Raw genomic sequence first — 23,182 nt, forward strand, 5'->3', positions numbered from 1 at the left:
CATGTTCTATATGCATCCTGGTAGGAGTCCAACTTTCATCAAAATGCCTTGTATCTAGAATCTCAGCTCGTAGATCTTCGCTAAAAACTTGACCTGCTGTAATAACCTGCCCAATGCTCTGCTCTGCTCGGCATTTGGTAGAAAATTCCTTTTGGAGATCTGGTTGCCTTTGGCTCTTTCTTTTTTTTCCTTGGAACAGATTGTTTCTATCGTCTCAAGAGCAAAGAAGAGTCTCAAATGAAGACTAGATATTAGCTTCTCAGAGATAAAACACAAAGGTAAACAATGGAATTCTAAGCGCAAATACATGACTAAAATGAGAAATGCAAGAACTTCCTTGAATTAATGCTATGGAGTTTGGAGCTCGGGAAGGTAGTAGAAGATGGAAGATAACTTTTACTTTGAATCAAACTGTGAAAAAAATATACAGGAGTCCAACAAAACAGCCCCTTCTCAACTTTCCTTTCCTTCTTTCCCTATTCTTTACTCTAACACCAATGAGATTCTCATGGCTTTGAAGCCAAAGGGTGTATCTGACTCCTTTCTGTAGCCCTGGCATGTGCAGTAACTGTTGGTGGGAGACAAGTTTCAGAGTAAGGATGAGACTTGCCAAATGCCCGGCATCAAGAGCTGCTTTCTTCTTATATTTCTCGAGTTCCAGGGTCAGCAAACTATATTCTGGAACACGTTTTTGTATAGCCCATAAGCTACAAATGTTTTTACATTTTTGAATGGTTGGGGGACAATCTATGAAAAACGATATTTTGTAACACATTAAAATGATAGGACACTCAAATTTCAATGGCTATAAATACAGTTTTGTTGGAGCATGGCCACATTCATTGACCTACTGTCTATGGCTGTTTTCACTGTACAACACAGTTGAGAAGTTGCAATAGAGATCTAGTGGCCCGCCAAAGCTGAGATGTTTACTAGCCAGCCCTTGATAGAAAAAGTTTGCTGATCTCTGCTCTCATTACTCTTCTCACATTTTCCTAGCCGTCCGGTTTCCAAAAATGACAATGTGTTTCCCCATATGCCACGATGGCCAGACAACAAAAGGAGCACACATGGAGCCCACTTCAAGTACACAGATTTGGGGAAGTCGGGAGGGGCAGAGGTAGTTTAGTAGTTCGAAGGTCCCTGCTATCCAACCTGCTAGGGGTCTGGCAGGTCCCCTCGCATTTGGGGAAACCAGTCAGGTGAGTTTCCCGTTTTCCAACTCAAGCGGAGTCAGATTCATCTACCCTGCACTTTGAGAATCCACATCGACCATGAGCAATTCCTTGAAGCTGTCAGTATGTGCTGCAAATCCACCCTGAGAGAGCCCGCACAAGACAACAGATTAACCATTAGACTAGATATGTTGAAAATATACAGCTTCAACCTTTCCCCAGCTAGCTCAGAGCGATATATAGATGATTATTTCAACCGTCAGCTGCCGCATAGATTTAAACCCCTGCACAATAACTCCTGGATTCATCTGCCCCTTGTCAAACTTGCACGGCTTTAGTTGGAGGATACATGGTGTGGCAGTTTCACTGTGAATCCAGAATGATCCAGACGGCTGCTGTCTCTTTGTTAACAGGAAGCCAAACTGATGAGTTTGTAATGCATTTCTTATCAAAGGTAGTTTCAGAAAAGAAAATGTGCCCCATCAGTTTGGTTAGAATTTCACATATAGTAGATTATGGGCTTAATCAGAACATCTCTGTTATTTTCATGAGGAAATAGATAATTCTGTATCCATCCCATTAAAATCACTTTATACTGATGAATTATGTATTTATAAATTTATAATTATCTTTGATTTTTTTCCCCTCCTTTCAGGATACTTAATAAAATCATCAGCTAGATCCCAGCAAACAATGGTACTTCATAGACACAAGCATGCTAATATATATTTTTTTAAGTTAATGCCGATCTTTTTGAGCTGTGTGTCTAAAATGATCATAGTGAATAAAGGGATTGTAATTTTCAACTCGTATGTTTAACAAAGACAAAATGGACTGTAATGGAATTTATGGAGCCTGTAAAGGAACTCTTTCTCTAATATGGTTTATTATCAAATAGATTTGGATTTACTGTAGGATAAATCAGGCCCCACTGAAATATATCTGGAGAAAATGACTATAAGGTCCTGAACACTGCACCTGGCACATGGAAAGTGCTGCCATTTTTTTGCAGTGCTTATTCAGTATGTAAAAGCCAGCATTAAAATTGTTATCTATCCCACCTTTATTTAAAATTCTGACATTTTATTCATCATGGATTTTTTGCACTTTGATTTAAAAAAAAATATTGCATGAAACTATCACTTATCTTGATTACTGAGAGTTTTGGTGCCATCTTAAATTTGGTGTCCAAGGCAAGTACCTCACTCTCTTTCCTCAAACCCTGGCCCTGCCCTGCCCATTTCTCAAGAGTGTTCTCAAGAACCTGCTGGGTCTGCCCACCCTGCCTGTCATTACAAAGACGTTATGTTAGTTAGTATCTGCATGTGTGTCTACACACTCTCTTGTTCAGAATGGGGCAAGGCAGATATAAAACCAGAGTTATTCTTTTGATCACTTCATGCTGTTTGCATGAGATTGTTAAGGGAGACCCTTGCAAGAAAGGTTTCCTTGTGGATTTACAAATTGTCAGACATCCAAAGGAGTGGAGAAAAGATCATACTGCCTCAGGAATCTGAGATTTGCCACCTGCCTGGGGTGAGAAACAGAACAGAGAGAAAGGGTCAGGTCTCTCATGGACTTAATTTCACACTTCACATCAACTTCTTCTGGTTAACACAATGTTGATTTACATTTCTACTTTGGGGTAAAAGTTTTTATTTGCTTATATGGTTTGACTCAGATGTTACCTTCCTTCTCTTTTAGTGTTTCTTCCCCCTAAACAGCTTCAAGCAAATATGACTGGCAGAAAATGTCCATCATATTTTCATTGTACTATTTATGTTTTAAAAATTAATGTTTGCCCCAATAATTCTACTTCAAGACCAGCCTAGTGTCTAATGGTGGGTATGTGAAACTGTTTTCTAAACCATAAGATGTTATGCAGATTAGGACCATCATTATTATTAATATCACTATTATTTCTGGTTCACCCATAAACACCATATCTTCCATTGAGGTGGTTATGACAAGAGCCACCTAGAATTCTAATATGTATTCCAGATGGTTGCACTGATACTTTCTCTGAAGCTCAGATAAAGGTAAAATGCATGGGTTTTTAGTGCAAGCTAGGTACCCTCCATGGCTCAATGAAGAATGTTCTGCCAGAACACTTTAGAAATACTGTATGTTTTTAACCTTGGGAGGTAAGGACCAGTCTGGATTGTGATTTTACGCTAAACACAGCATTTAGTATATTTCTTAAGGGCATAGTCACCTTCTAAAGATGCTCTTGAACTACAAAATCATTATCTGTACTCTACTATAATTTATCCTCAGACATATCCTGTGCAACATTTTAAAGTGCTAGTGCATGGTGGGCCCCTTTTCCGGTCAACACAGAAAACAAGATGTAGGATGCAGGAGTAGGGTTTGAAGGGATTTAGAGATATTCTGGTCTCATTCTCTTTGGGCTCAAGACTACAGTAATATGCAGACCCAGAACCAGGGCCCAGGTCTGCTGACTTCTAATCCAGACCAATTGCTGTCAGAATTCCGCTTACAAGAGTAGTATGGGGTTACAAGTTTCTAGAGTCAGGCCACATGCCTAAGTCCCACCTGTGACCCTCATTACTGTTCTGATCTCAGACAAGTTACTCAACACTGCAATGTCACAAGATCAGCTATTATCTCTGCTGGACAGAGGTGGACACCAGGATTTGGAGAGGCTATAGAGTTAAAAGAGATTATCAGGGCCACATGCTAACAGCCTGAGGACCAAATACTGTCCCGATGTGCTCTGCCTAGCACTGCTGCTCCACAGGATTTTATGTGTAGGGCAATCTTTAAGTTTGAAGACTGTCCATAAAAATATGCATTTCTAATGTCTGTTTGAACAGCTTGCAGAAGACTGGGCTCCCATTCCAGAAGGGTGAGTGTCTCATGGGGTATGGGCTCACCAGTTAGTCAAACACCCAAGTACTGCCTACTGTACCTCACCTACCTGGCAGGCACCCTTCTTTGACATCTCTGGCCCTGGCTCCAGTGACACTCAAATGCACCATCCGTGCGAGAAGGATTACAAGGTATGGTAAATCCCTCTACATATGTCAACTCGTATCGGGCTGCAAGAAGAGAAAGAGCTAACACAGAGGCCTTGCAGCCACACGCTGGGGCTGAACCCAGGTATTGGCAAATTACCTAACTTCAATTTTCTCACCTGTAAAATGGGAATCCTCAGAGTACCATCCTCACAGGGTTGTTGTGACAATGGATTGGAAATCTAAGAAGTGCTTAGAAGAGTTCCTGGCAAGGTCTGGATAAATGCTACCCTTCATTGTTATTGCGGCTTTGAGTAATCAAAGTAATTAGAGCTCTTGGCCATTGGGTCCTTCTCTGCAATGCCAACCTGCTCTCTTTTGACTTTGTTCTGCTCAGATGGGTTCATGCTCTCTCCTCTGCCCCGAGTAACTGATCTGGTATCTGAGCACTACAACAGGGTGAGATTCAACACCCCCTCCCCATCCTCTGCTTTTGTTTGACTACCACCTTTGTCCTATATTTCGCATGGCCCCAAGGAATGGCTCAGGTCAAAATAATTAGGCTATGCCAAGTGTCATAAAAACAAAAAGCCAGAAAATGTTTAAATGGGCCACAATTGGAGAAGGCTGGGACCATTCAGAGCAATAACAAATGAAAATCAGATGGAAATGTGGAGAAACCCTACTGTTCCCTCTAAATTACAGGAAATTCTTGCTGATTGTGAGGGACTCTATCCCTTGGATTTCAAGTGGGAGGCCATGGGATGGAAGCATGCATGTGGGCAATGGTGCAGGTCAGAAGAATGATGGGGCAGAGGGGCAGTGACTCTTCCACTATTCCTTCCCACAGATCTTCTTTCCATATACCTACTCTGTCCACCCTTCAAGAAACAGGTTAGCCTGCCTCCTCCAGGAAGTCCTCCTAGGCAAGTGTAACAAGATAGAATCCCTCCTTTCTTTACAAACCCCTTGGCATTTCTCATCCCACACCCCTCTGACATCTCCTTATTTATTTTTTTTGCATTACAATTGGTTTTCCATTTCAATATATCCTATTCCCCAACAAACCTCTGAATGTCTCATAGTCCTGGGCCCCTGGTAAGCTTCCTAATAAATAGCTCCCAGTTCAGAGCAGTAAGTGTTGCAGAGGGAAGAAGCACAAAGCGGAGGCCAAGTTCATCGGGCTTGGATCAAAGGTGTGGCCTTGGAAAGACACTTCCCCTCCTGGAGGATTGGTGTTCACTAAGCACAAGGGCCTCTTCAGCTCAAATCTGCAATGGTTCTGGGCTCCATGCTCTCTTATGTCAATTGACAGATACTACAGGAACCAGCCATGGTCAGAAGGCCTCATAACTCTCCAGCCCCAAATAATTATCCAGCATTTCCTCCCAGACCCAATCCTAAAGCACTACATAGTCAGAAAACAGAATTCCTGGTCCAAGAAAAGTGGCCTAGCTCAGTGGCTTTCAACACTGCCTTTCAATAAAATGACCTGGAAAACTTTATAGAGCACACGTTTGAGTCCCACCTCACACCCTATTCAACAAAAATCGTGAGGGCAGAGGCTGAGGCTGGGCATTGCTTTTGCTTTTTCTTGTTTTAAAGATGCATAGTAGGAGAGAACCACAAGTCTAGCTGGAGAGATGATACAGCTGCAATATATATATATATATATACATATATATATATATATGTATATATATATATATATATGTATATATATATATATACACACACACACATATATGTATATATGTATATATATGTAAATATATGTATATATGTATGTATGTATATATATATAGCTGCAACATATTATATATATATAATGAAATGTACATGAAATAATTTACATATATTACATGAAACAACACTACAAAGGTGCTGCATGATAAGGTCAGATGAGGGCTAAAAGAAATGCCTCATATGGTAAATGCTAGAAGGCGTAGGGTAGTCAAGAAAAAAAAAATAAAAGTCAGGCTTGAAACAAGGGTTGGATGTACAGAGATGTTAGCCTCGTTGAGCTACATATCCTCAGAACCAAACATGGGCCCTGGAACACTGAGGCCACCAAAGCCACTATGCTGAAGAAAGGGTGGGCAGCAGCCCAGGGTGGGAAGGGCATGCTACATGGAGGGGACAGCTTGAACAAAGGCAAGGAGATGGGAGGGCACTAAGCTAGGGAACTAGAGGAAAATCCATTTGGCTAAAGCAGGCAGATCTATTTGATGGCACAGTTGGGAGCATAAGGGACAAGACAGTGTATGGCTTTAAATTCCCAAAGACAAAATTATGAATATTAGATACTAATCTGAATCCTCTGAAAGTTACTTTTCCTTCAATTTAAGTACTCATATTCAAAGAGGGAGGCCGGTGGTTTACATCTAGGCAGAGTCTATCAAAAACCCTTCACTCAGCTTACTTTCTTTCTGCCCACTTCCAAATTATAAGGGTCCAAAAATAAGATACACACGTGTGTGCATAAAACTAAACAGGAGAAAGAGGCTCCTGGCAGTGGTCCAGTTCCCTTGGAGGTCTCGTTTTTTACTCTGGAGAGTGTATCTGAGAGCAAAATAAAGTTATTTATGGCCTTGGAAAGGGGGTCCTATGAAACTCACAAGGCTGCTCCCTCAGAGCCTGGCCAGGTAAATCTGAACTCTGGGACAGTATTTCCTGTCTTTACTGGAGATGATCCTGTCCCATTTAAAAAGAACTGGAAGGAAAATCATCAGGGTTTGACTTAACAAGAAAACTGATTACAGTCCACAGTCTGAAAAACATTTTCAACAAAACTAGTGATTTCAAGTGGATTCATTGAGAAAGAAAGGTTTCCCCCACCTCTACTCCTTGGTTTCACTTAATCAATAACACTTCAGCATTTTCTCTGTCAAAAGCATAGAAGTGAATAAAAGAAGAATGTACATTATGTTATCTGGATCCTTGACCTGCACCCCTTAGGCCAGAATGCCAAAAGAAATTTACAAACTCAAAAGAGAAAATTCTTGCGGTGCCTGGCTGGCTCAGTCGGTAGACTCTTGATCTTGGAGTCATGAGATCAGCCCCATTTTGGGGGTAGAAATTACTTAACAAAAAAAAAAGAGAGGGAGAAGATTCTTACTGGCATTTCAAGATTAGTGGGTTTGAAATTTTAAATTAGAAAACAAGTCAATTACTTGCATTCAAAGTTCTTTGTAGTCTGATAGGTAGCACTTAATAATGAATAAGATGAAGACATAAATGAGTCGCCCTGGGATGTATTTTAATTCTCCCCTTCAGTAACCCCAATAAATCCATTGCCCCTCTGTAGGCCCATGTTTACACCCAAACACCCTGTATAAAAGAAATAGTGTAGGTGTAAAAAAAAAGGAACAAAAACATAGTTTTGTCTTTAAAAAAATGAAAAATAGGCTATGTGTGGACAAAGGAACCCCCCAAAATAGCTTTCCTTATATGTTTGTTTTGCTTCATTGATGCCCAAATTAAAAGCGGATCAGCCTTTGTGTGGATAACTTTGTTTTAAAAAGACAACCCGAAAACCTCTGATCCTATATGTCAGAAATTTAGTTTTGTCCCAGTGAGAAAGCAACATTCTTTGGTTAACTTGGATTCTAAGTAATTCTTGATGAAAGGGCATCATGATAAAATTATCTCTATATAGTACATTAATCCAGTAACTAAGCCACCTTTGTAAAAATGACCCACCTTGGTCTGGTGTGGAATGAAGTCTAGGGAATTAATTTGTATAAATAAGTATTAAATAAAAATGGGGACTTGCCACATAACAATAATCAGATGGTGGAGGTAATCCAGTCTTAGGGGTAAGAATCTGGCATTGAGTAGTTACCTTTGAAAAATATAATAACATTTATTTAACTAGGATTTATTCCAAATGAGCCTTAAATCAAGCAAGTTGGATTTAAAGAAATCTTAGCAATTGAGAGGTGGTGTCTTAGTGGAGGTATATCTCCTCAATAAACAAACACACAAACTCAGTTTTAGAAATTCATTTTGGAGAAATAAAGGAGTATCTGGAAAAGGCAGAAAGTGTGTCAGGGGTGCGAGGGGGAGTGCCTAGAATACATCCAGGTAAGGGTTTCATTTCTAGAAAAGCAGCGCCACCTGCTGGTCAATTTGCATTTCAAGCCCCTCTGTGGTTTGCTGGCCATCATCTATCTTGCAATCTATGCATAAATATACAGCAGTATTTCTCAGCTGCTGTTATACATAAGAATTTTATTACCAGCCGGCAGATTTCTAACACACTGGTTGCAGTTTAATAATCCTCTATTACCTGAAGTATGGGTTATATAAAAACCTAGAATGTTAATTGTTGACAAACCAATTCTAATATGTAAAGCACTGTAAGTCACCCAGTAAATATCCAAATAAATCGAAAGGGATACCTCTTTTTCCTCTAACAATGTGTTATTAAACAACACAACTTGATCACTTACATAAAAATAATTTTCATGCATTTCAACGTGCTAAGAAATCAGGAAAAATGCATTATAATCTTACTAACTGAGAGCTTTTCCTTCATTTACAATTTAGAGGAAAATCTTTTTGCTGTGAATATTTTTTCCCTTTCTTTAAAAAAAATGTACCTAAAGCAAGGTGTCATTTAGGAAATTTTCTCATATAACAAAACCTGAGTTATAAATAACTAAGATTACATCTATAAAATGTTATATTTTTAAAACGGCAATAGAGAAGTCATGGAAAATATAAGTCACTGATACAGTGAGCAGAGAAACACTACCTGTCATTTTTCAGAAAAAGATCACACAACCGTGATAGCAAAGGAACACAATAAAAGGAAGAAACAGGGATGTGATAGGTGACTCTGATTATATCTGCAAAGGAAACTGTGAAATAAATTAACACCCAAGCACCCACGAAGGCATATTGTTTTAGCTTCCCTGCAAGTGCTCGTTATACAGCAGAGAAGGCTGGTGATTTTGTAAGAACAGAAATAAGGTGTAGGCTGTGAAATCTGGTGGTGATAAGTAATGACCACACAACTTACAACTCTGATTTGATCTCTAACAGAAAAAAAAAATAAAAATAAAAAAAAGTACTCTATGGGATAGATGTATGCAAGAGCGATCGTATTTTTCAGTTGAAACAAATAAACCCCAAATGGGATCAAAGGGCTCCAGCAAATGAAAAATGACAGTTCCTATGTTGCCCTGATTTGATCTCAAGCAAAACTACCATGCTGATAACATTCCGGAGGTTGGGAGGAAGGCAGGGCTTAGCTAAAGGATTTGGGCCCCATTTGGCCCAGATCCTCACACTAATCTCACTAATGAGAAAATCAACAAGAAGCAGAACTCGACTACTTATAAAGCAATTTAGGAAAGGTGATGATGGGAAGTATCAACACGACCAGACCTCAAAGATGGGTAGAGATCAAGACCATCATCAAGAAAAGAAATTCTGATAGAATTTGAAAGGAAAGAAGTGTCATCCCTCCCCACCCTCTGTTCCCCTCGTTTGCTCTCCAACATCCCTTCCATCTTCCAGTAACACACTATCCGTGTCCGTGGTAGAAATGGAAAAGTCATAAGGCAGTTTCGATAAGATAAGGGATGATGAGGCCACAGGCACGGGTGCTCTATGAGACAGGTCCTATTATTATCTCCATTTTACAGATGGGGAAACAAAGGGATAGAGAAGTTCTAATACTTGCCCAAAGTCCCACAGTAGTAAGGGAGGATGTCTATCTTGGGTTCCCTTAGACGAAATGAGAAGAATAAAGATTCATACATGCGTAAGCTATTACTCTTATTATAGCAATTGGCATGCACTGAGCATCCATTTGGTGAATATATCAAAACACGACTGCTCCAGTACTGATTTCCAAAGTCTGCAGAAAACACACAAATCCCACCGCTTCCCTCCCTTTCCCTGCTCTGAGTTTCCCCAGAATTTCAGGCCTTAATTGCCAAGGAGAATCACTTAGCTCATTGCACAGTGAGATGAATGGCTTGGGAATCCCCAGCAAGATAGCTGAGAAAAGACAGGAGATGTCTGACTATCGGACATCCATCTTTATCTTCATTGAGGATATCTGCGAAGGAATGGCTCTTCCAGCAACTAGCCGCTTGCACATTTCATACCCATGTCCCAAGACTTCCAGGCCACGTGATCGTAGCCCCTTCCTCTACCCTCTGCATTCTTAGCAAGTTTCATCCTGTCATTTTCACAGGGTTTCTCTACTCTGCAGGTCACCATACTTTCTTTTTCAGTAACACCTGTTTAGGGCTTTGGCTTTGAAGCATCACTGCTGGATGTGTTCTCTCAGTTGGATATGTTACAGGCCATATGTGGAAATTTACTCATCTGCACTGAAGAAATGGCCAGATAGACCTTGACAAAATGCAGAGAGCAATTCAAAGCCACTCAAAGGTAAGAGAATCCTTGGTGCAACCTGAGAGCTCTGCAAGCAATCTGGAAAGCTCTCTGCCCCCTCCTTGTCTCAAGCAGAATAAACAGAATAATGACACTTAATAGGAAATAGCCATGAGACACACTCAGCCTTTGGATACCTTGAGGTGGGAAGAATTTCCACTTGGGTGCTGTTGGATTCGATCTGCCTACCTTAAGTCAGAGTCAATGATTCTAATAGACATGAGTGGACTTAAATGTTCCCCCACATTGGGGCAGATTGGTGCAGCCATGTGCAAATGGTCACAGCTCTCCGCAAACAGGTCCCTCTCCTCATATTGGCCCTACCCAAGGCATCAGTATTTTTGTGCCACCCTGACTCACAGGAAAATGATCAGTCTCACTGAATGCAAATGTCACAAGTCCTCAATTTTTGAGGAGAAATGCTCTACATACCCTTTGTATGGTGTTATCTCTCTCATTTGGCTCATTGGTGGATTTTTGCCTATTGTGACTCAATTCTGTCTAGATCTGTTTTAATCTGGATCTGATTTCATTGTTTCTAGATCTTCTTTCCCAATTTTTAGTCCACAAAGAATATGGGATTGTACCTACTAGTTGATAATGTTCAAGGGTCATCAGTTATGTCCTTGATTTTCTTGCTACATTTCCTCCTTATAATCTTCTTGTATCATATATATGATATATATATATATATAATCATATATATATCATATATATGATATATATCATACATATATCATATATATGATATATATGATACATATATCACATATATATGATATATATATCATATATATCATATATATAAGGCAGTTTCAATAAGATAAGGGATGATATATATATATGTATATATATATATATATATATGCTATAAAGTTGTTTAGAAATTTTTAGGGAACTTCATGGATCCATGTGATCCTGCTTCTGGCATACCATCTATTCCTTTAACTGATGGTTGAGAATCCTTTCATTTATTCATTCTTTTACTCATCAAATATTTACTCAACTGGAATCCTTCAGGCCATTTCCTACTCAGGTATTCTTGCCAACACCTGAAGCCCAGCCAATGATGCCAGCATACTGCATTTCTGACCTTGGAGGGAAGGAAGGCAGCCTCTATGTCCTTTCTTGACTGAGTGCAATCCAATAGGCCCCAGCCCAGAAAGATGCCATTGGCCAAAGTGGAGATCACTTTACTGCAAGCAGTCAGCTCCACTCCCAGAAGATGGCCCACATTCTGTGGCCTACAGATGCCCCTTTACACACTATTGGTACATCTTGAGTGACTCCAGCTCCAGGAAGCAGTCTTTCTCACTTTGCTTGGTCTCTCAGTGCAACTGACCATCCCTAATGTTGATCTGCTTCAGAAGCTTCCACTTTGAGTTTGCATAGGGTTTTTTCTAGGAATATTTGGAATATTCTCTGGGAGTATTTGCAGTATTCACCCTGTTATATTGAAGGGGATAGAATGGGGGGCCTTCAGGTTTACCAGAAGAGATTCTTGATTGCTATTTCCCTTGTTTGTGGGAGGATAGCTCCTTCTGAGGATGACCAAGTGAGATGGTCAGAGAAGAAAGGTCTCTGAGTCTCCAGACCCTTCACCCAGTTTGTCTGAGCTGGACTCCAGAAGAATGTCTCCTCAGAACAAGAATCTATGGGCATGTCTAGAATCTCCCTCGAAACCAGGCACCATCTAGCCATTTACAAAAAGCTCCCTTTAATGCTGAGATTTTCAATGTGAGGTTCTGACAATGCTGGCCTTGTTTCTGCACATTTAGATTCCTCTTGAGAAAATGGTTGGCTGGGGAAGCAGAACCCTTGTAAGTAAATATGGGGATGAAGGATTCCCTGATTATCTAGGTAATTCAACATATTGGTTTGGGAGAACGCCTCTGAGAGAGGAAAACAACATACAGCCAATTGAGTGGGTACATTCTGCCTCATTCCACCCCCAAAGTTGGCATTCTCAGCACGCATGCCCCAGCACTGTCAGGAAACGTAGGACTCTAGTGCTTTTCTGTGTTGTTTTAATGACCTTTTGGGGTCAATGGCATGTACAAATCGTACAGCCAAGGATGGCCAATATACAGCCACGATGAAAAAAAGGTCTCGTGAACAGAGAAGAAAATTGTACCATGGTACTTAGAAATGCCACATGACTTCCCTAGATTTTGTGTGGCAGCACTTCACAGGAAATGTGTTTTGTATTTCCACTGGAGTGGGGTAAGTGGTTGAAAACTACAGTGAATTTTCAGCGAATGGGATGTGAAGTACTTTATTATTGTTTTTCCTCCATAGATGTAAGGAGACATGCTGTCTCCCTGAGAAAGACACGGAGAGAAAAGTCTCATTGCCATACAAGGGATTTGAAAAATAATTTTCATGAGGTCAGGCTGAAGCTACCACTTGGAGCTTAAGCCAAGACCCTCGGGGACGGTCACATGTCCCTGCTGGTGGTGCTCACTTATGCTGTTTCTCTGCCCAGCCTGGGCCAATACCGTTCATGGCAGCAGTTCAGAGCTACCTGACTCTGTCCCCATCAACACACTCAAAAGACGTGAGCCCTAATGGAAATGGAAAGCATGGCAAGGGAGGAAGAAGAAATATGAAGTTAGAAAAGGAAACGAGATGGAGATCCCCCAAGACTGGGGATAGTGGATGCAGCCTGGTAGGTCTCCAGTTCCAACCAAGGCTTTAGTAAATTCCCCTCCGACAGAAGAAAACTCCACTGAGTCCAAATAAGAATCATGAATGCTGGGTCATCTGGGGAGAATTAAACTCAAGAAATTTAACTAATGCAACTCAACTGCTTCAGAGTCATTAATTAAACGTTCTTTAAAAAGATTTTTAATTTCTCGGATCTGCATTTGGATAATGTGCTTCAGCTGCAGAGTCCTGGACGCTGTAGCTCCGGCCTTCCTTCCTAGGGCTTCTCAGAGCAGCTCTCCAGGTCTCCTGCGACCACAGCTTCCCCTCTGCTGGTCTTCCCCACCCTCAGGGGGAGTCTCCCAACTGTCTCATCAGGCTGGCCCCTGCTTCCACAGCTGCCCCACCACTACACTTCTTAAAACAAAGTCTCTGTGGTCCTTTCCCAGATCAAACACTCTGAATGCTTTCTATTGTATTGCAGATTAAGAACAAAACCCCTTCAGGGCTCCTCCCCCAGGGAACAGGTCATAGACTCCAGCCAAACTGGGTGACCAGCTGTTCAACTATGTAAGTATCTGAGTAACTCAACTTGCTCCACAGCCTGTGGAGCCACTCAGCTTGCTTTCGAATCCCAGCCCCACCTGCTGACTCAGGCAAGACCTGAGGCAAGTTATTGAACCTCTCTGTGCCTTAGTTGCCTCATCTGTAAATGGCACAGTTTATAGCCGCCTCGGTTTACAGCCACCTCAACCACCAGTAACAGTTACTACCTCGTGAAAAGGATTAAGTTAATATATATAAAGGACATAGTGTCTACAATGCAGAAAATGCTATGTGCTAGATTTAACAAGATATACACACATATATATGTACACACACACACACACACACACACTGGCTGTGTTGGCAGAGCACCTTGCACACTAAGAGCAGACCTTACACAAAGCCTAGTCTTAACGTGAATCTAAGTGAAGCTTTAGCCATTTCCTACCACTGCCACCTTAAGAAACCCCGGGTTCTGTGCAACGGAGGACAAATATAACAATAGATCTGCCTGGAGAGTGGACCTTTACTTGGATAAGACAAAAGCATCAACCTCTTCTCAAAAAGGGAGAAGAATTTTTCAGCACACCTTAGCAAGCTTCACCCTTCTCTCCTCACCGATAAGCCTGATCTGTTTATAATCTCCACATCCACTCCCCTCTGAAAATGGTTCCCCCTATGCTCATTGCTTCTAGGCTTAAACCTGAATCAAAGATCCCAAACGCTAAGATCTTTCCTATGAGCATGCAGGCAAATGTCTTGAATCTGTTGGGCCAGATGACAAACGTCCAGCTCAGATGAAGTGAAGCGATGGGCACCATCCGAGGAGGGGGAATCCCAGGCGTGACTGAGACCAGGCGAGCCACACATCTAGGGCTTGTTTCCTTCTGGATGGGACTTGAAGGCAGGGTGTGTGGGGCCCCGTGCTGCCGCCCCACAAGACTCTCTTCAGTGACTTAACACCATTATTGGTCTGATACTAATTTGAGACGATGCCCAATTGCATCACAACAAATTAACTGCAGACACGCGATGGCAATCAACTCTGGGGGCTATCCTGAACACCGGCTGGGGGATTCCCTGTCTCCACGAGCCGCACGCTCCCACAGATGTTTCTAAAAGCCTCTTCCCAGAGGCCCATTTAGAGAGAAATTAAATGCAACTTTGACTTAATTAACGTTTTAAATGATAATGAATACAATGTAGATTCATAGGAGGCATTTACATTGTGTTGTAAAATTGATAAAAATTTAATAACTCTTTGTTAATAAGTTATGTCTCCCCAGACCCATAAAGCCTAAGGCACTGCAAACTCCAGACTGGGTCTAATCTGGGCTCCTGGTGCAGGTGGAGGAGGGAGGCAGAGATGGACCTGACATTTGCTCCAAGCCTGCTCCAATTCAAACCTCTGCTTGTTCATCAGTACTTTATTTCATACAGTAAAGGTCAGCATTTGGGCTCAAGGCAGAGCCTTGACAAGAAAGCTCAAGTGAAAGGCGGACTGGCCCTGGCATCTGTCGCCCGAGATAGTGGAGGAGGGAGGGAGATGGAGAGCTAACTGGCCACATCTGTCCTCCACCATGGAGGGAAGATGGAGAATCCGCTGCCCGGTGGTAGGGGCTGTCAGGCTGAGTAACGTGACAAGCGGCCACTGTCCTGAGTAAAATTGCAAACATAATTTCCACGTCACCTTGCAAAAGGACCTCTGCTCAGCTTACTTGTGGCATGCCAACGTCGTTTCTAGTTTGTCCTTGAAGAGCTGAGTCACTTATTAAGGTGTTGTACTCCTGGGAAGGGAGGTGTCCAAGTGACAGAGAGACACACAAGGGACCCTTCCGTCTTTCCTCATTCTGACCTTTCTACTTCTTGTTCCCTCTGTTTCAAAGTATTTCTTTTGAAAAGTTGGCTGCCTTTTGCCCGAATATTCCCTCTCTCCTTTATCTGTATGAAGTGGTTCTTCGTAGAATATTTAGCATAAAGAATTCAACAACACCTTTTGTGGGAGAAGCACGAGGTCCCCGAGTACAAGTCAACTACTTCACCTGACATCAAACTAAAGAAAGCATCTATTTATTATGAATGAAACCCTTTAAAGATAGGCATTTGAAGAGGATTCTTTTCAAAGGAAATTTTGCCCATGCATGATTTCTTGCCTGGCAAAGCTGATTTAACGAACTGACCAGTGTGGAAGCACGTGGAAGGCATATTTCCAATCAACCCATTGTTAAAGGTGGCTACCACAAAATCGAGTGAGAGGCATTGGCTTCTGTAACCTTGCCTGCTACCAACAAAAGTGCCCGAAGACGCCCTCCCAGGTACATCGTCAGTCTCTTGGAAGGATTAAATGGCTGTCTGGCCCTAGTTGCCTTCCTGTTTTCATGTACTGCAATGAAGTGCAAATGGCCAAACCAGGGAGTGTGCACTGGGGGTAACAAAGAACTAGAGAGGAATCCAAAGGCTGCTTCCATATTTACTGTCATGGATATAGAGAAGGAGAGGGGTAGAGGGAGGAAGAGTCAGAGAGACAGATCATACCAGCATGCACAAGAAAAATAGGAGAAATTACAGACGCAGAATGAATGGGCTTAAAGAATGCATGGAATACTATGTTTAGCTGAGTTTCCTTCGACTCTCCTGTTTCTATCTTTCTATCACTGATGGCCGTGGTGGGAAGAGTTTTCGGTTTCAGGGACCAGAAGTGAACGTAGATTCATAGGAGACATTTACAAATACAATTTGATGGGAGCTTGAGGGAGTCACCCAAAACTACACACAAAAAGAATCAGATAATGATAGGCTGTTGGTTTTTAAATACAGCTTATTAACTCAAATCCCTCCTTAACAGGCATTGGAGACTGTCCGTGCAGGGTGTGTCCTGTTATAGACATTTTCCTAGAGCTATTTCCACCCCTTGCCCTCGTATCTGATTTTATGTACTTCAAAATGCCATTAGTTCACTCGAGTGACTTTAGTTCTATTGACAATGTTAATTCTCTGCCTGTACAAACCAAAGGCTACTCGGGATAAGCTGATTTTTGTTTATTATCTGACAAGACTCAAGATTACACTAAACTGATTTTGGTATGTATCCCTTCAACCTAATGGTATTGGACTTGTCCTCTCAGCTTAACCATTGGAGTTGAATGCCTCCTTGTATTATATTTATACCCGAAATAAAAGTCACACGCCATTTAAAATTAGCTACAGTAGTTTGCAAAAGGGTGTACGTAATTGTGCAGGTTTAAACTATTAGTAGATTGAAAAGTGGGTGTGAGTGATCGCATGTGTACTTTAGCTAAAACTATTTCCAAGTGCAAGTCTAAAGATCTGTTTCTCTTCCAGCACATGTTGAATTTGTTCGTGCCAGGGCTGCTGACAGTTTGTGGCCAGCACTGTGTCACACAGATCTCAGGAGGTTTGAATCAATAGGGTCCTATATGTTGACACTGCATCATAATTTCCATTGTCCCTCTCTATTAGACTTAGCAATCACATGAGGCAGACTGAAATAAAAGAATAAATTCTGAACAGAGAAAAAGCACTACTTTATAAACTGTAGGGAGGGAAAATGGCCCTGATTAGAACTTACATCTATATTTATGTGTGTGTGTATGTGTGTATGTTGCTAGACATAATTATATATATATATATGTATATACATATACACATATATATTATATATATATACATATATACACATATATATATGTGTGTATATATATGTGTATATATATATAAACTCTGTAAAAACTCTGAGCCCATTTCATTCTGGTGTCCTTTTCTGGTTCTTCTGCCCAGGATCAGCCGGAATAGAAACAAAACCAGGATGATCAGAAAATGAGGTTTTGTGCACCAATTCTAGCCTACCATATGGAACAATTCAGTCTTGTCGAAAACATAGTCTTGGATGAATTCTTGCTGGTCACTATTTGCTTTACTTTTCTGACACTGTTTTTTTCACGCCTTTTGTAAAAGAGTCCTCCTTCTCTGAAGATCTTTCTGTCTGCACAGTCTGACCTTACATCTCTCGAATTCAAAAGAAGACAACTGTTGGAACAGAACGTGACTTTGCAACAACAGATCCTCGATGATGGGCCACACCTCCAAGGAGAGGTGCCCCGAGCAAGTAGGCCCTGCTGTTAGAAGGCAGGTTTTTAAAACTGTGTGAACATTTTAATATATTACTACTCCTCTGGGAACTGGCTACTTTTCTTCCCACTTCAGAAAACACATAATGGGACTTTGTGTTTCAATTTAACGTCCCTTGAAAACGGAAATCTTTCCCCTTATGAGGAAAAAAAAAAAAAAAAACCAGCAAGGAGGGAGACTAAAGGCAAAAGAGAAATGAATTAGGCAGTCTCCAAAGAGCATTGGCTCAACTGGGAAACTGCGACCAAAGCAAAGCTCCATAATAATATAATGACCTTTAATGAGTGTCTTGGGAAACAATACGGCCCTAGCATAAAAGACAAAGGGCAAAACCCATCAGGGCTCTGCTGACACTAATTCAAAATGATTTTCAGAACAACTAAAGAATGTAAGAGAAGTAATCTGATCCGCCCATCTGACCTCACTTTGATTCAAGGGCCCTTCTCCTGCCATTTCTAATTGTCAAACCCTCTACATCTCACATCTGCTCATATTTAATGAAAAGCCCACTCTCGCCACTGCTCTTTGAGTCCACCAGCTCTGTCAAACGGGCACCACCCAGCCCCACCACCAGCAAGGGAAGCCCAGGGATTGCTATTGGAGCTCTGCCAGTGGAGTTCTGCGTAGAGATAGACATTTTTTAATTGGAGAAGAAGGGTTTATGTGGGCGCATGAAGGGGCTCAGGTTGGAATGGGTTTTTCTAACTTATTGTTAATGGTCAAAGGTGCGAGGACTCACACGGGGTGGATGAAATCTTCTTTTGTTTGATGGTGTGAGGACGGCGGGAAGACCGATGAATCAGAGGAGGCGACCCCCACACCCCACCCCCGAGCTGTCAGTACCAGTTATGGCTTCAACACACAGCCCAGAGCTCCATGTTTTCCACGGTGGGGCTCATTTGGGAGGGCGGGAAGGACGACAATCTCACGCACAGGATGTTTCTGAGAGGATGGGACAATCCCACCCTAAGTTTTTCTTCCCCTGGCCTCCATCAATGCTGGGATTAAGTTGCAGAGCTGAGAAATCCCTCCAATTATGGTTTCTCCTGTATGAAATGGAAATTACACACACTGGGTATCATGAGCCCCATACAGGGGACACACATTTTGCTGTGATTGGTATGGGTGGCCAGTGCCAAGATACAACCACATACAGCCCGAATGGCTCCTTCCTTTTCTCCACTGACTCTCTAGCCAAGGTTTTAGAGCCTAGTGGTTATCTGAACACAGAAAAAGTGGTGCCTTACGCAGACGGGTAACCCCAGTGGCTGGTGGTTACTTTTGCTCTCATCAGTCAAAGATGTGGCCAAACTGTGCCACCATAGCTCACTCCTTTGCTCCTCCCCCACTAGCTCCTGTCTTTGAACCCAGTGTCTTGCCACACATAGTAGACCAACAAATTCCTTGTGTGGTTGTGACCGAGTTCACCTTGCAGGGTCATGAGAACTAGCAAGAATTCTCACAATGAGAATAAAGGGGTAAAGGTTCACACTGTGGCATTTGTATGAAAGGAAACTTTCTTCCTAGGATTTTAGGCTAATGTGGTTGGCACAGTCCAAAATCCCTCTCGATACGACCTCCATTAGGTATCACTTTTAAAAATGAATCCTGTTTCTTGGCACTGGTCTGGAAGAACAGTGAATCATGAAAGAGAAAGGATGATTAGCTCAGTCCTAGATACAACTTTTCCAAATACCTTCTAAAACAGTTCAATGCACAGATTGTGCCTCAGTCCTGAATAGCAAGTTCAAACACCAGCACCTGACATGGCACACCGCTCCAGGGCATACAGTGAAGTCAGGGCTCCTTCAGCCCTGGGAGCCTCTATGGATCACTGTCCCACAAGCACTCCATGCTGGGACCATCTTCAACACCCACGCAGGTGAATCAGCAAATTCTTCGCGAAATGCTCAAGAGGGAAGCGCCCTTCCCTTTCCCTCAACCCCTTATTGTCAACATGAATTTACTCCTGCTGGTGAAAGTTTATTTCACTTTTTTAGCTCTGGGCACTAAAAAAGAGAGAGAACATGTGGCAACATGGTTACCAATAAATGTGTCGGGTGCTTTCAAGAGGAAGGGATGAAGTACAGAACACAGAATTATCTTCTACCTCTCATGCTACCAAAAATGTGAAAATAAAGTTAGAGCCACACTTGAAGACATCTAAGTCCTCACAAGGAAATACAACCTCTTCTGCCCTTAGATGAGGACCCATATCTCCGCATCTCGGTGTACAGACTGGAGCTTCCAGTAACATCACCCGTGAACCATGTCAGTGAAATACCGGCAAAGACCACGCTGAAGAACAAGGAAGAGGAAGATCTCAGAAATCTGGTGTATCTCAGTGCTGCCAGCTGCAAGACCTTGGCCAGTTCTTTAACACCTCTGAAATTGTAAGTGACAAAGAAGACTGACCTCAAAGCCTGGTGCAAAGGACTCTGGGAAATCATGGCGGTTCATGGCTTACAGGTTTTGTTTTTTGAAATCACAATGGCTACAGGAGACCTTAGTTCAACAGAGGGTTCTATTTGGGGGAAACTGATGATCCTTTGAACTAGTCATCTGAGAAGAGCCCTAGACTTCATCAGTCAATATAGGTTTACAGATTTAGAATACTTGTTCCTAGAACATAGGACACAATCTGGCACTGGAAGAATGAGACACAGGTTAAAAAGACAAGGTAAAAGAAAAAAGAAAGAAGGAAGGAAGGAAGGAAGGAAGGAAGGAAGGAAGGAAGGAAGGAAGGAAGAAAAAAGAAATCCACATTCATCCTAGCCCTGTTGTGTTTTGGAAATGATCTAAGCTCACTAAAAGCAATTGAATGGTCAAATTGGTTTCTTCTCTCTACGTGTTTCCTCTCCTTCCTCCCTGCAACCCAATCCAGTGTAGAGTCTTTACCCAAATATGAAGATAGGCATTTCCACACATCTTTGTAGTCATAGGGTATTTGATTTGCTGTCACATTAATTTCCATTTATATTTATTTAAAGGACAGAGAGAGGGAGAATATCACTAGACTAGAATATCACAGTTCCGCACACCAGTACGAGAAGCACAACAAGTTAACAGAATGGGAAGGGAGCCTTCCCCAGCATGTACACAGGGACACAGGCAGAGAGGACAACATATCAGTCACCACACAAGATCACACTGGGAAGAAAACATCAGCTCGACGGACTCACAGAACCACAGGGCACGACACAAGACGGGGATGATACCACAGACAGCACAGACATGGAACTCCGTGTGTCGGGGTTAAACTTACAGGCACGGAAACTGGTGGAGCAATCATTAACAGAGACAGAAGAAAGTGGGAAGGTTCTCTCAAGGGTGTCCATGTTACCACGCACACGGCCTGACATGCACGAGCAGTCACGCTCAGAACGTCCGCAATCAAAACAACATGCCCGTCTCATTCTCTTGTAGATGGACATCTTGGCTATAACCATGTGGTTGGATGGGAGGAGAGGAAGAGCGGTAGTTAATGGCAAGGTCACACACAGCAAGGCAGCTGGAAGGGAGCTAAAGGGATTTAACACAGGTCTTAGTTCACATTAACAGTCTTGACCCAGAAAAAAATGCAGAGTGACTGCTGGTAACAGTTTGGTTGTACATCAAAAACAGCAGCGAAAATATAAATTGCCTTTATAGTTCCCCAAGGCTGTTGTGTATTATTTTTCTCCCCTAGGTAAAGCGGGTGACTACAGGAAAAGGGCATGGCTGATTACAATCGGGCTCTCGGATGAGAAGAACAACACGTTAGAAGACAGCAAAAATGTAACCGACATTTTTCCCCTGGCGCAATTAATACAGGAGGTCAAAATATACACACAGCCAATCAATTAATTGCTTATTTGGTACAATAAATGGTTTTTGCGAGTTGCAAAATATGTAATATGTAGGCTTTCTAATTTCCCTCCATTTCTGGGCATTAGGCAGAGCCTAGGACAAGCTTTCATCAAATTAGATGTGAAACGATTACATGTTAATATAGAATCTGAGGATGCCTCTGCTGAACTTCCCCAGAGTGAGTTTACATGATGCCTACAGGAATTTAAATTTACTCTTGACAGAACAAATATCCAAATCTGTCCATATAAGAAATGCAGCTACTCAAGGCTAACGCTGCGTATTTGACATTAAAGGCAGTTCACAAATAAGAAATCACCAAAAGCATATGAGATGTTGGTCTATTGGAATGCATTTAGCTACTCATGGGTGTATTTTCTGCTTAAAGCCGGGAGAATCTGAAAATCGCATCTGCTTTTCTCTCCCCTACCCCCCAAAACTCAGAAAGCCATCGGGTTATTGGTTAATCATAATTTTTTCTCATATAGGAAATATCGGCCAAAATAGACCAGAGGTTATAAAACATGAAGTAAGAGATTAGGTCCCATGTAAAATATCTTACTTATATTTACATGTAACATTGATAGCTCTTCTAAACTGATATCGTAGGAGCCTGGGGATCCAGCTTGAGTGTTGACCTACAAAACTTGCTGGACATCACGGTAGTGGTTCTCAAAAACACTTCACCCTTATCCGTCAAGCCAATTTATATTTCAGTCCATGAAGCCTTTTTGTGCCTCATTTTGATGCTACAACAGGCAAACATGTTTGCTTATCACTTAGCATGACCCAGCCTGCTTCTCTCACAGGATTGGAGAATAACTTGTGTTTATTCCAAGCATCATAGCCAAATAGCAAGGCTGAACTGGAGAGGTGTTATTCCCCGCGCCTACACCTTCCATTTTAAAAGTCATTCTCCCCCCCTCTTTCTTTTTCTTTGTGGAGAATGGTTGCACTCTTACTTTAAAATATGGCTTGTGGTTTTGCCCTCTTTGAATGTTACAGTCACCAGGAAGAGGGGTTTAAATCTCTCAAATGGGTCAAGTCCTGTTCTAAGACCTTTATGACTTGCCATACAGTATATTTGTCAAGCAGGGGTAACGTTATGATTGTGAAGAACAGGCACTGGGGGAGATGAATGAGAGATTCATTCCTGTAAACTTGGCTCCCATTTTTAGTGACATGTTCTTTTAGCATCCTCACTAGCTGGTCGTTCAGATCATCACCATGCAGCCCCAGCCCTCTTCAGTGCGTGGCACATCATTCCTGAGCTGAGCTTTTACAAAAAAAAAAAAAAAAAGGAAGAAAGAAAAGAAAAAAAAAGTTCCACTATAGCATTTGAATTGGAAGACTTTAGAAGGCATGGTGTGAATGCCCAGACACCCCAGACAGTAGTAGCTTAAGTCAAGAAAGAGGAAAAAGTCT

General features: G+C 41.9%; 1 protein-coding gene across 22 annotated transcripts in view; it reads right to left on the reverse strand.

The window, feature by feature from the left end:
• KCNMA1 (potassium calcium-activated channel subfamily M alpha 1) overlaps window positions 1–23,182 on the reverse strand; it is a 727,849-nt gene that overhangs the window by 98,950 nt on the left and 605,717 nt on the right. For 5 of the 22 annotated variants that reach the window (XM_027062348.2, XM_053206927.1, XM_027062365.2 and 2 more), the window contains one exon: window positions 21,174–21,347. The exons of 16 other annotated variants lie outside the window; for them this stretch is intronic. In XM_027062348.2, the coding sequence (XP_026918149.1) occupies window positions 21,174–21,347 (174 nt within the window). Of the gene's footprint in view, window positions 1–17,493; window positions 18,955–21,173; window positions 21,348–23,182 lie in introns of those variants that run through there. One more of the 22 variants, XM_053206924.1, reaches the window with a different exon arrangement.

The sequence above is a fragment of the Acinonyx jubatus genome, chromosome D2 (genome assembly GCF_027475565.1).
Source record: "Acinonyx jubatus isolate Ajub_Pintada_27869175 chromosome D2, VMU_Ajub_asm_v1.0, whole genome shotgun sequence".
Lineage (NCBI taxonomy): Eukaryota > Metazoa > Chordata > Mammalia > Carnivora > Felidae > Acinonyx > Acinonyx jubatus.